Source organism: Lithobates pipiens, unplaced genomic scaffold (assembly GCF_037356315.1).
Source record: "Lithobates pipiens isolate NorthernLeopardFrog02 unplaced genomic scaffold, aLitPip1_a1.2 Scaffold_8, whole genome shotgun sequence".
NCBI classification, from domain to species: domain Eukaryota; kingdom Metazoa; phylum Chordata; class Amphibia; order Anura; family Ranidae; genus Lithobates; species Lithobates pipiens.
In genome coordinates, this window is record NW_027507903.1 from 485,272,438 (window position 1) to 485,285,031 (window position 12,594).

Below are 12,594 nucleotides of genomic sequence, written 5' to 3' on the forward strand. Positions count from 1 at the left end.
ATTTCCCCCACTGTCCCGGGTTCCCTCATATCTCTGTCATCTCCAGTCTTCCCACTGTCCCTGGTCCCATCATATCTCTGACATCCCCAGTCCCATCACTGTCCCTGGTCCCATAATATCTCTGTCACCCCCAGTTCTCCCACTTTCCCCGGTCTCATCATATCTTTGTCATCCCCAGTCCCCCCACTGTCCCTGGTCCCATCATATCTCTGTCCCTGACTCCATTCCCAGCTCCTTGTATCCGCTCTCACAATCCCCCCATTCATAGATAGGCACAAACATATTATTCATTCACAATTCAGTAGTATTATTAATGACAATCACTAATAACAGTAGTAAGTGCAGATTAATGAGATTCCTCGCCCCCTGGGCTCTGATTGGCTGTCAGCGGCTTCTACACTCCCTCTGGCGGGCGCTCCTGGTGTTGCAGAGCTCAGTGACGGGTTCTCCTCCCCTGGGTTCTGATTGGCTCCGGTTAGACTCCTGGCTCCCTCTGGCGGCAGGTCCAGGTGGTGCCGTGCTGTGGTAGGCGCGGAGGGATATGCGCCCCCCACCTTTCTGAGTATCCCTCCACCTTCTCGCACCCTCCGGCCACGGGCAGAACCCAGGGTCCCCTCACACCACAGCCTCTCACCTCCGGAGCCTGTTTGTCCCCTCCCCTTATCTTCTCACGGCTGCGCACTAAGTTCCGACCGGCGGAGGAGGACAGTTCCGGCTGTCTCTGACCTGACTTCCGGCCCCGGACTTGGAACAAAACAAACCGGTGTTCGCTGTTCGGTGCCGGAGAAAATAGGCTGGAAGTGACGGTGACAAGAAACAGTGCTGGAGGAGCCGGAGGGGTCCCTGGAGAGACCGGAAGTACCTGTGCTGGGCCCCTAAGAACCGCAGAGAGGAGCCAGCTGATCAGGGGCCACTTTCAGGACTCAGTGAGAGGCCTCAGCATTACCTGAGGAGATCTCCGTGTGATCTATTACCTGGACCGATCTGAGGACCATGTATGACTTGGAGACATCTTGGAATGATCCATCATCTGGAGTGACGTGGGGGGTGATCTAATATCTGGACAGATCTGGGGGGTGGTAAGCTATTACCTGAGGAGGGATTCATGGCCTGGAGAGACCTGCAGGCTAATCTGTTATCTGGAGACATCTGAGGAGTGTCCCATTCGCTGGGGGCCCTGGAGGTTATCCATTACCCAGAGAGACCTGAGGATGATCCATTATCTTTAAAGATCTGGGGGCGATCCATCACCTGGAGAGATCTGGAGGGTGATCTGTTACCAAAAGAGACCCAGGGGGTTGATCCATTAAGAGCCGATACCTGGGAGGGGTCCATTACCCGGAGGGATCTGCTCTGGACCCTCTATCAGGAGACATCTGGTGGTGATCCATTACCTGGAGAGATCTGTCGGAAGGATTTTTCCCCTTAATTGCAGCAGTTCTATGAATCGCCTTGAGTGATCCTGTGATGGGATCTGTCTCTGTCTCCGTGTGGATTTTGGATTGTGACGTCTCCAGGGTGGATCTGTTATTGTGCATTTAGTGGATCAACCTGTAGGCATCCAGGGAAAGAATCTACTGATTATCTCTGATGGATTATAATTTGCAGCTTCACTGAAGGATTCTGAGACTGTCTTGTAGCTCTTTTAAAAGTTGGGGTGTTGTGTTAGACTAGATTTTACCCCCCCCCCCTGCGCGCTCCTCGGAATACGAGTGGCAGATGAACAAAGGGCTTTGTACTGCCAAGAGATGTTGAGGGTCCCGTTGTGACAAGGCCACATGCCTCTCCATCCGTTGGCACTCCACACTCCAAGCATCTGTGCTGCCTTTTACTGCTCTGTACATGTAACTCTATGCTGAAGGATTGATATTAACCCCTGGGATGGCTGCGTACAATGAATTTGTGCCCCCTCCGGAGTGCCCGGTCTTTGAACCAACCTGGGAGGAATTCTCAGATCCTCTCAGCTTCATCGGGCGTATTCGTCCCATTGCTGAGAGAACCGGAATATGCAAAATTAGGCCGCCCAAGGTAAGCCTGCCCTGCACACCGAGATGTTCTGACCTGGAAGGTTTATTCAACAGAACTATTTGCATGCAGCTGGCAGATGGTATTAAAGGGCTTTTGTCCACAAGCAAACACCTCAGTGAGAAGCCTCAGATGGTCTCGCTGGTCGTCTCCTATTTCTGACAAGTGACGTCCTTGACATCTGAGTCTTATTACCAAGGTGTGACGGAGCCCTTGTAAAATTTTTCCGTTGGGATAAGTGCAATAGAGAAGCCATTTTGTGTAGCTTAGAAATATGCCACCCAATTCCTCATAAATGGTCAGGGTGAATTTTGAATTGCAAATGATAACGTTCAGCAGGACACAGAGAGGATGATGGCAATAAAAATCTGACAGGAATCCTAACCCTTCCACATTCCTTGGCTTTAGATAACACCGCTTCTTATGAATTTGATTCCGGTTTATCTATCATGACCGGAATATACTGACCTCCTCCTAATAATGCCAGTTTGTCTGGCTTCAGTACTTTGAGTAATAAAATAGTCAGAATGCCTTATCTCTATACTTGATACTATGTCAATATCTCCAGAATGCACTAAAGAAAAGGCATCAATGTTGTACATAAAGGAAATAACATTCTTAAAAGTAGAGCTCAGCAATGACAGCCTACATAATTATCTTATGACAGGTGTACTTCAAGCTATGCTCATGTTTAGGCTGGGTTCACGCATGTGTGAATTGGCTGCGTGTTTCCCCACAGCCAATTCGCATGACATGCGAGTGTGACGACTCCTAATGGAGCCGAGGCAGCCGGATTGAAAAAGGGTCCTGTGTGGGCTTGGGTCCGCTTCATGTGCAAATTCAGGAAAAAATTTGGACCAGATTCGCACCTGGACAGGTGAACAGACACGCACGGGACCCCAGGCACTAACCTGCGGCCACATATATTTGAACCCGGCCTAAATGCATTGGTACCAATGATGGGGCACTATTCTTCCCCTTAATGCCAAATGTGATGAAGTTTACTCCTGCTGATGGCAGGAACATTTTTCTCTCCAGCTGGCCACAGTCCGGTCCCCCCCTAAGGTCTTAAGGACAATAAAATGCTCCTTTTGTTTAGAAAGTTTTGAGACCCCTGTTCTACATCTAACCCAATCATCCCCACCCAGGTCCTTACATCTGTTCGGACTGACAAACTCCTATGGCGCTGACTGCACCCACACACAGAGTCTCTGTAGACTTCATTGGGACCATATTCCTACACTAGAGACACTAAGGCCTCATTTACACAGCTCAGTCAGATGCGGGGTGGCAAATATTTAGCAGAAAACTGCTCTGGGAGCCCTGGTGTCTGAGTACAGTTGTGAATGGGAGGCCTGTAAGTCAGGCCATAGATTATGCAATTTTAGTTCCTGCAACCACAAGAACACAATGATTGTTGCTGGTGGTTATACTCCCTGGCAGTAATGGCATGCTAGAAATCCAGCATGCTGGTTGTTTTCAAGGCGATCAGTGGATCGCCTGTAGATGAACAGAATTTCAGCCTGTCCCTGCTGAACCAGCAGAGATTCAAACCATCAGTTGCTGGGTTAAACTGGATCTTTACTGCATCTGAGCACCACAAAGCAAAAACATTATTTATTTTGTCTTTAATATTCAGAGCAAACTCATCCATCCATGTCTCTGTACATTTTGTTGAGAAATCACTTTGAAAAACACCCCCTTGCATTTCTGGCTGTGGCCATCTTTAGTAAGGGCAGATGATTCATACAGCATTTACTTCCTGTGATCCATCTGCCCTTAGCTCAGGCATGCAGGCAGGAGGGTGTGCTTAGATGAGAAAACCCCTCTTCTACCCTTTTGAAGATTCATGGGATATATGACATCATTTGCCTAGGCAAGAAACCAGGAAGTAACTGAAGGAAAAAAAACAGTTTAAGACAAGTAAATATGATCTAGTTTCTTATCTATTTACTAATGCTAGCAGTATGAGGAATAAAAATAATCAATGTTGATTGAAAGTGTGAAGTTCCACTTTAAGCAACGTCGGGCTGACAGAGGCTGCAGCTGCCTGCCAGTGTTTGAACAAAATTGCACAGGGAGTGATTACCTCCAATTAGGGGCAGATCATTTCTGGATGTAAGCTTGTTTGGCCACTTGCGGACGCCTGCAGCCACTGTCAGCCTGTCATTGCTTTGTACAGGCTTCCCAGCCACAGCTGTCCGCACACACCTCAGCTCCCTGATACATTTTTCCTGCACAATACTTGCCACCAAGGCCAGTTTGGCCCTGTGAATGAGGCATTGGGGTACAGCCTCATTCTAGTCTGCAGGGACTCACTTCCCTGACATGCAATGCATCTGACCTGGGAGGGAGAAGCGGCTCAAAGAACCAATCGGCTGTGCTGTATTGCTTTTATTCTAACAAGAAACATACAAAGCAGAATAAGAGCCGGTTCACACAGCGGGCGATGCGAGGCGACACGATTTGCCTCGCCTCGCTCTCACAAGTCGCCCCCGTTCTGTACAATGGAACCGTTCTGAGAGGAGCGACTCGAGTCGCTCCAACTCAGAAAAAAGGTTCCTGTACTACTTTTGGGTGACCTCGGGGCGACTTGCATTGACTTCTATACAGAAGTCATTTGCAAGTCGCCGCTGAGGCCGCGGCAGGTCGCGGCGAGGCAAGTCGGAGTCGCCTCGCCTCGCCTGCTGTGTGAACCGGCCCTAAGAGAGAAGAACTTTTCAGTCTGCTGCTTCATATTTCACTGACCAATCATAAAGTGGTGGTGGGAGAGGACCCATAAATGTTACTTAACTACAGCAAAGAAAAATCAGGTATCCTGCCCCGCCAGACATTTTTTTAAAAGTTTTGTATAAGTTTGCTGCACACACTGCTCTTATACAAGCTGAAGCCTGTGTACAATAGCTTTATTCTTCTGCTTTGTCAAACTTAAAAAATTGTAGGCTTGCTATGTGGTTAAATTGTTATCTCAGCAATTACTTAGTAGGGATTTCAACTATACTAAGCTAGTGGAAAAATCCACAACTTTGGACATAAAATGCCATCATGGAAATGTGAAACGCAGGCACGTAAAATAGGAAAGTAAGATCAAAAATTGATTTCAAGGCAACTTTTCCAGAAGCTGTCCTTGTATAGCAAATCCCTGGATTCCCTTTCCCCTGCCCTCTGTAAATCTGTATATAGAGCATTGGTCTGAAATGGGAACAGGAGCAGATTACATAAAACTGAATAGTGCAGCATTTTCCTTTAGCCCCCCGGTTACACATGCGATTTGATCGTGTCAAAATGCATGACAAGCCGCACTCTCCGGTCCACAATGGAAGCAGTCAAATCGTTACGACTCCATCAGAGTAGCACCGACTTTGAAAGTAGTTCTTGCACTACTTTTTGCAAGTTAGGCGCAACTTGCATGAAGTCTCTCAGATGTCTTCCAAGTCGCACCTGAAGTTGCACTGACATACAGCTTAGAAATCTTGTGATTTTGTGTGAAGTCACACAACACTGGTCCTAGTGGCGTTGGAGGTCTGGTTCTCAAATCACACCTTGCCGATGGGAATAATGGCCCATTCAAAGTATGGATTGTGTGAATACACACTGAGATGTGCTGTTCATTTTGAATAGGCTGACAATGCACAAACCAAGTCCTGCTTTTTTGTTTTTCTTCCATCAGCAAAGTGGACCACAGTGTACAGGTGGCTCACACCTGTATATTGTAGTGCATGGTCTAGTTGTGTTGGGACGCTCATAACTCACTGATCTTAGTTCTAGTACTGCAATTCTCATAATGGTCCTAGGGCTTCATTCACGCTGACCTCTGCTGATGAGAATGCGTTTTTCCACCAGCAAGATTAACCATCTGCTATCACACAATTGATTTATTTAAACTGGAGAGTGCAAAATGTGGTGTAGCTGTGCATAGAAACCAATCGGCTTCCAGGTTTTAGACTCGGTTCACACTAGTGCGCACAGTGTTTGTTCGGGCATGGCAGTCCATTCATTTGAATGGGCTGCTGTGTCATATGAAACACACAAAAAAAGGTGCATGCACTTTTTTTGAAACGCGGCCGCAGGGAAACCACATGGTCTTTTTTACCATGTGGTACCCGCGATTGCGCTGCAGGCTGAGATGCATGGGGGGAGCCATTAAGAATGAATGGTAGCCCTGCACATCTCACAAGAGCAGTGGGGTGCAAGAATCGATGCAATACCTGCAGCTGGAACACACAGCCCGCACTAGTGTGAACCGAGCCTTATTGTCAAAGCCTAATTGAACAAGCTGAAGTTAGAAGCTCATTGGCCACCATGCACAGCTGCACCAGATTTTGCACTCTCCAGTTTTAGTAAATCAAACCCAGTATTTGCAAACATCTGCATCCAGGCTCTGTGCAAATCAATGGTCGGCATTGCCAATGCCTAAATGCAGTTTGTGTCCAGGTATGGCGTATATGGTTTCATACAAACTGCCCGCAGCTAATCTGCCTGTTTTTTGTATGGGATCATGGCCCAGAGTGCATACAGAGGCTGTGTTTAGCTGCATCTTAACGCAGCAGTCTATTTGCTCTCATTCACTCATCTGAATGAGCTCTAAAGCCTGGTACACAATATTATTATTTTTTTTTTTGTTCAACCCAACAAGGCTGAACGAAAAAAACAACAACTTGACAGCTCCAGAGGAGCCGCTGTACTAACCATGAGCCAGAGCATAGCCGTCAGCGCTTTCACCTTTTTTCGGTCATGCCCCATGGACAGAAGCCGGCTGAATGGCTGCAGTACACACGGGCCGAATGTCGTCTGGTTTCTGTTGAACCAGCCGATGCCGCCCAACATTCGTCCCGTCTGTACTGGGCTTAACGGTCATTCCTAGAGGGTAGTGCAAATGCTGGGAAAGCCTATATTCTCTCTGGTCATACCTTTATGACAAGGCTGGCAAGATGGGGAAGCTGGGGCCCTGCTGTGTGAGTTAACCACGCCCAAGAAACTCAATGCCTTTTAGGATGCCAGATATGTCCACATATATCCTTGTCGTCATGATCATAAATATGTTTCAAGTTGACTGTTGTCTCTGTGTCCAGTATAATTTTCATAATCATTTACACATAGCCTGCTTTGCATAGACAAATCTACAGTCCCATTATTTTACCCTATCTGTAAGAGTGGGAGACTCAGTAAAATATATTTAGAGCTGCTGAGATTACATGATCAGCCACATACAGTGGGGCAAAAGTATTTAGTCAGCCAACAAATTGTGCAAGTTCTCCCACTTAAAAAGGTGAGAGAGGCCTGTAATTGTCGTCATAGGTATACCTCTCAACTACGAGAGGCAAAATGTGGAAACAAATCCAGACAATCACATTGATTTTTGAAAGAATTTATTTGCAAATTATGGTGGAAAATAAGTATTTGGTCACCTACAAACAAGCAAGATTTCTGGCTCACAGACCTGTATCTTCTTCTTTAAGAGGCTCCTCTGTCCTCCACTCATTACCTGTATTAATGACACCTGTTTGAACTTGTTATCAGTATAAAAGACACCTGTCCACAACCTCAAACAGTCACACTCCAAACTCCACTATGGTGAAGACCAAAGAGCTGTCGGAGGACACCAGAAACAAAATTGTAGACCTGCACCAGTGGGAAGACTGAATCTGCAAAAGACAAGCAGCTTGGTGTGAAGGAATCAACTGTGGGAGAAATAATTAGAAAATGGAAGACATACAAGACCACTGATAATCTCCCTCGATCTGGGGCTCCACGTAAGATCTCACACCGTGGGGTCAAAATGATCACAAGAACGGTGAGCAAAAATCCCAGAACCACACGGTGGGGGGAGGGGGACCTAGTGAATGACCTGCAGAGAGCTGGGACCAACATAACAAAGGCTACTGTCAGTAACACACTACGCTGCCAGGGACTCAGATCCTGCAGTGCCAGACTTGTCCCCCCTGCTTAAGCCAGTACATGTCCGGGCCCCTCTGAGGTTTGCTAGAGAGCATGTGGATGATCCAGAAGAGGATTGAGAGAATGTCATATGGTCGGATGAAAGCAAAGTAGAACTGTTTGATAGAAACACAACTCGTCGTGTTTGGAGGAGAGAGAATGCTGAGTTGCAATCAAAGAACACGATACCTACTGTGAAGCATGGAGCTGGCAACATCATGTTTTGGGGATGTTTCTCTGCAAAGGGAACAGGATGGCTGATCTGTGTACATGAAAGAATGAATGGGGCCATGTATCGTGAGATTTTTGGGTTCAAACCTCCTCCCATCAGCAAGGGCATTGAAGAGGAAACGTGGCTGGGTCTTTCAGCATGACAATGATCCCAAACACATCGCCGGGGAACCAAAGGAGTGGCTTCGTAAGAAGCATTTCAAGGTCCCGGAGTGGCCTAGCCAGTCTCCAGATCTCAACCCCATAGAAAACCATTGGAGGGAGTTGAAAGTCCGTGTTGCCCAGCAACAGCCCCAAAACATCAGTGCTCTAGGACAGTGATGGCGAACCTTGGCACCCCAGATGTTTTGGAACTACATTTCCCATGATGCTCTAGTACACTACAGAGTGTCAGAGCATCATGGGAAATGTAGTTCCAAAACATCTGGGGTGCCAAGGTTCGCCATCACTGCTCTAGGAGATCTGCATGGAGCAATGGGCCAACATACCAGCAACAGTGTGTGACAACCTTGTGAAGATTTACAGAAAACTTTTGACCTCTGTCATTGCCAACACAGGATAAATAACAAAGTATTGAGATGAACTTTTGATATTGACCAAATACTTATTTTCCACCATAATTTGCAAATAAATTGTTTAAAAAAAATCAGACAATGTGATTGTCTGGATTTGTTTCTACATTTTATGTCTCATAGTTGAGGTATACCTATGATGACAATTACAGGCCTCGCTCCACTTTTTAAGTGGGAGAACTTGCACAATTGGTGGCTGACTAAATACTTTTTTGCCCCACTGTAGGGAATGTAGAGTTTTCATTATCCTGGCAATAAAGCACAATCACTGTACAACATTACTAAGCAGAAAAGAACAGCCTGCCTATTTAATGGAAACAGATGTGAAAACAGACATTTGGACTTAGGAAGTGTTATAACTAGCATCAAACTGATGAGGAGTTTAAAGCGGAGGTCCACCCTAAAATGGACCTTCCGCTCATCGGATTCCTCCCCCCCTCCGGCGCCACAATTGGCACCTTTCAGGGGGGAGGGGGGTGCAGTTACCTGGATAATCCAGGTAACTGCACCCACTTCCGGGCTAGCTCTCTGCGGAAAGGGGCGTACATTATGCCCCTTTCCGCAAGTGCCCACCCCCTTCCGCAAGTGCCTGCTGCCTGCTGGGAAACACACAGATCCCAGAGGCAGCGGGGACCGTCCTCATTGCGCAGCGCGGCTCGCGCATGCGCAGTAGGGAACCGGGAAATGAAGCCGAAAGGCTCCATTTCCTGATTCCCATACCCAAGATGGCGGCGGCAGCACTCGAGTGTCGATCTAGAGATCGGCTTCGGGTACCGACATCGCGGGCGCGCTGGACAGGTAAGTGTCACTATTTTAAAAGTCAGCAGCTGCAGTATTTGTAGCTGCTGACTTTAAAAAAAAAAAAAAATGCGGAGTCCCGGCGGACTCCCGCTTTAAAGGTGACATGCAGGGTGAATTTGCTTAAAATCACTAGTAAAAAGGCTTGATTTAAATTGACTCGATTTTAAGTCATAATTTTTAAAGCGCACCTGTCATCTCTGTCCCACAATGGCTCCTCCTCTGACCCACTGTTGACTCACCGACAGTCCCATTCACTTTAATGGGACAGCTGGTGATGCGGCAGTGACACAACAAGGTGAATGACGTGGTGGCAGTAGGTGAGTAGATGCCGGCTAACAGGCGCTGCCATGATGGATCTGAAATTATCTGAAATGACAGGTGCTCTTTAAATGTAAGGCCTTATTCTTGCTAGTAGAATCTTAAATTAAGGTTTTCTATTTAGAATAAGGGTGTTTATTTATTTATTTATTTATTTTCTTTAAATGTTTTTGCAATAGTATTTTCTTGTGTTTTATTAGAGTTTCTGCATTAAAATTTATTTTTATTTTTTTTTGGATCAAAAAATGGTAAACGCTGGTGAGATGTTTGAGCGTTTTATCAGCGTTTTTTTGATGGTGTCTGGGGTTGGCTGGGATGTAGTGTGTTTTTTTTATTTATTTATTTATTTTTTGTTTTTTATTGCAGAGGAGCGCAACTTTTGTACAAATGTCTTTTTTCCCCCACAAATGGAGCTTTCTTTTGGTGGTAATTGATCACCTCTACGATTTTTTATTTTTTGCGCTATAAACAAAATTAAGAACGACAATTTTGAAGGAAAAAAAACATTTTTTTTTACTTTTTGTAATAAATATCCCCCACATAAAAAAAAAAAAAAAAAAAAAATAATAATATTTCTTCCTCAGTTTAGGCCAATATGTATACTTCTACATATTTTTGGTAAACAAAAATTTGCAATAAGGATATATTGATTGGTTTACAAAATAGGGGCTATATTTATGTCATTTTTTTTTATTATCCTCCAGCTGGGCGCTCGCATGCTCCCTAGTAGTCTGAAAGCGAGCCAATGTATAGCTACGATGGCTCGCCCAGTAGAGCAAACCCGACGCAGTATAACTGCGGTGGCTGTTCAGGAGGTGGTTAAAGCCAGAAAACACCCAGACAAAAACTGCAGATAACAGCCTGTGTGCATGGACACATAGGATAACATTATGGGGAGTTTATTGACTGTAGAAAAAAACATCTGAAGCCAAAAACAGACGCTGTAAAAACGTCAAGTGTGCATGAGGTCTAAGGCTGAATATTTTGATTCTTGAATGAGCCTAAAGCCTAGTACACATGGTCCGAATGTCAGGAGCGGCATTGGCCGGTTCAACAGAAACCGATCGACATTCAGCCCATGTGTACTGCAGCCAGTCCGACAGAAGCTGACCATTTGTCGATCGTCTGTCGAAGGGGCATGACCAAAAAGGGTCCACCGATCGGCTCAACCAATGGCTGAGCGCACTGACTTGAATGTTCTGGTGGTGGAGCCAGCTGCCACACTGTCAGAACACAATAGCACAGCAGGGTATATCGCTGTACTAACATCACATAGTTAGTACAGCTTCTCTTCCTGAGCTGTCTTTTTTTTTTTTTTTTTTCCAGACCTGCTAGGTTGAACGAAAAAACACTAGCAGTGTATACCAGGCTTTGGCAGACCATAGATGAGCCAGCTGCAACATGCAATTTGTGTGCCACAATCAAGTGTGATCCAACATGCTGGATTTTGTTTCGAAAAACAAAAAATTATGGCACAATCGTATGCACCATTTTCTTTTTTCGATCGACAGAAGGTTCAACGTTTGACACGTCTATGGCCTGCCTTACATGTGATAATAGGAGATTGGAATATGCTATTATGATGAAATTCCTTGGCCTGCTATCTAATATGTTTGTGTGTAAACTGAAGAGCAGTACTTTTGTTTATACCGAAAATGTATTGTCTTTGCTTCTGCTGGTGTTTTGAATACATATATTCTAATTTGGCAAAAATTTTGACATTTCTTGAGGATTTCTAATCCTGTAATTTCCTTTTGTGTGTTTTTGTTTTATTGTATCGAATGGGGGGGGGGGGGGGGGGCAGTTAATACTCTGCTATTCTTTATCCTACTTCCTCTGAGTGCAGGTTGTCCTGGGCACTGAAAGGAGAAGCAGCACAGGGATGAGCTCATCTCTGTCACTCTGCTCTCTCCTATCATGTCAGCACATACACTGGCTGCTTGTGCTGCTTCTCCCTCTCACACTCCAGCCCTGTTGTACAGGGGCTGCAAGAGGGTGATATTAGGTCAAGTACATACAGGTACTTACACTGCTTGCATTTAACCACTTTCAGACCGGACTATTTTTCTGGCTTAAGACCAGAGCACTTTTTGCGATCCGGCACTGCGTCGCTTTAACTGACAATTGCGTGGTGGTGCGACATGGCTCCCGAACAAAATTGGCATCCTTTTTTTTTCCCCCACAAATATAGCTTTCTTTTGATGGTACTTAAAAAAAGAGCGACAATTTTGAAAAAAAAACACATTATTTTTTACTTTTTGCTATAATAAACATCCCCCAAAAATAACTTTTTTTTCCCCTCAGTTTAGGCCGATACGTATTCTTCTACATATTTTTGGCATATTTTTTCGCAATAAGCGATTATTGGTTTTCGCAAAATTTATAGCGTTTACAAAATAGGGGATAGTTTTATGCCATTTTTACTAGTAATGATGACGACCAGCGATTTTTTTTTTTTTTTTTTTTTTTTTTTTTTTTTTTACACATCAGGCATTTTTGGGACCATTTGTCATTTTATACAGCAATCACTGCTATAGAAATGCAGTGATTCCTGTGTAAATGACACTGGCAGTGAAGGGGTTAACCAGGGGGTGGCAGTGTAGGGGTTAAGTGTTCCTAGGGGTGTGTTACTAACTGTGGGGGGCGTGGCTGTGTGCTTAGTGAACAATGATCTCTACTCCAATCACAGGGAGCAGAGATCAGTGTCACT

The 12,594-nt window shown here is 45.4% G+C and overlaps 1 protein-coding gene across 6 annotated transcripts in view; it reads left to right on the plus strand.

Annotated features, from left to right (window-relative positions):
- Nucleotides 1-508: 508 nt before the first annotated feature.
- The window catches only part of KDM5A (lysine demethylase 5A), an 86,632-nt gene continuing 74,546 nt past the window's right edge, over nt 509-12,594 (plus strand). For 2 of the 6 annotated variants that reach the window (XM_077468951.1, XM_077468950.1), the window contains exon 1: nt 509-2,028. In XM_077468951.1, coding sequence (XP_077325077.1) covers nt 1,882-2,028 — 147 coding nt within the window. In that variant the 5' untranslated portion in view covers nt 509-1,881. The remainder of the gene's footprint in view (nt 2,029-12,594) is intronic. The other 4 variants (XM_077468948.1, XM_077468949.1, XM_077468953.1 and 1 more) reach the window with 2 other exon arrangements.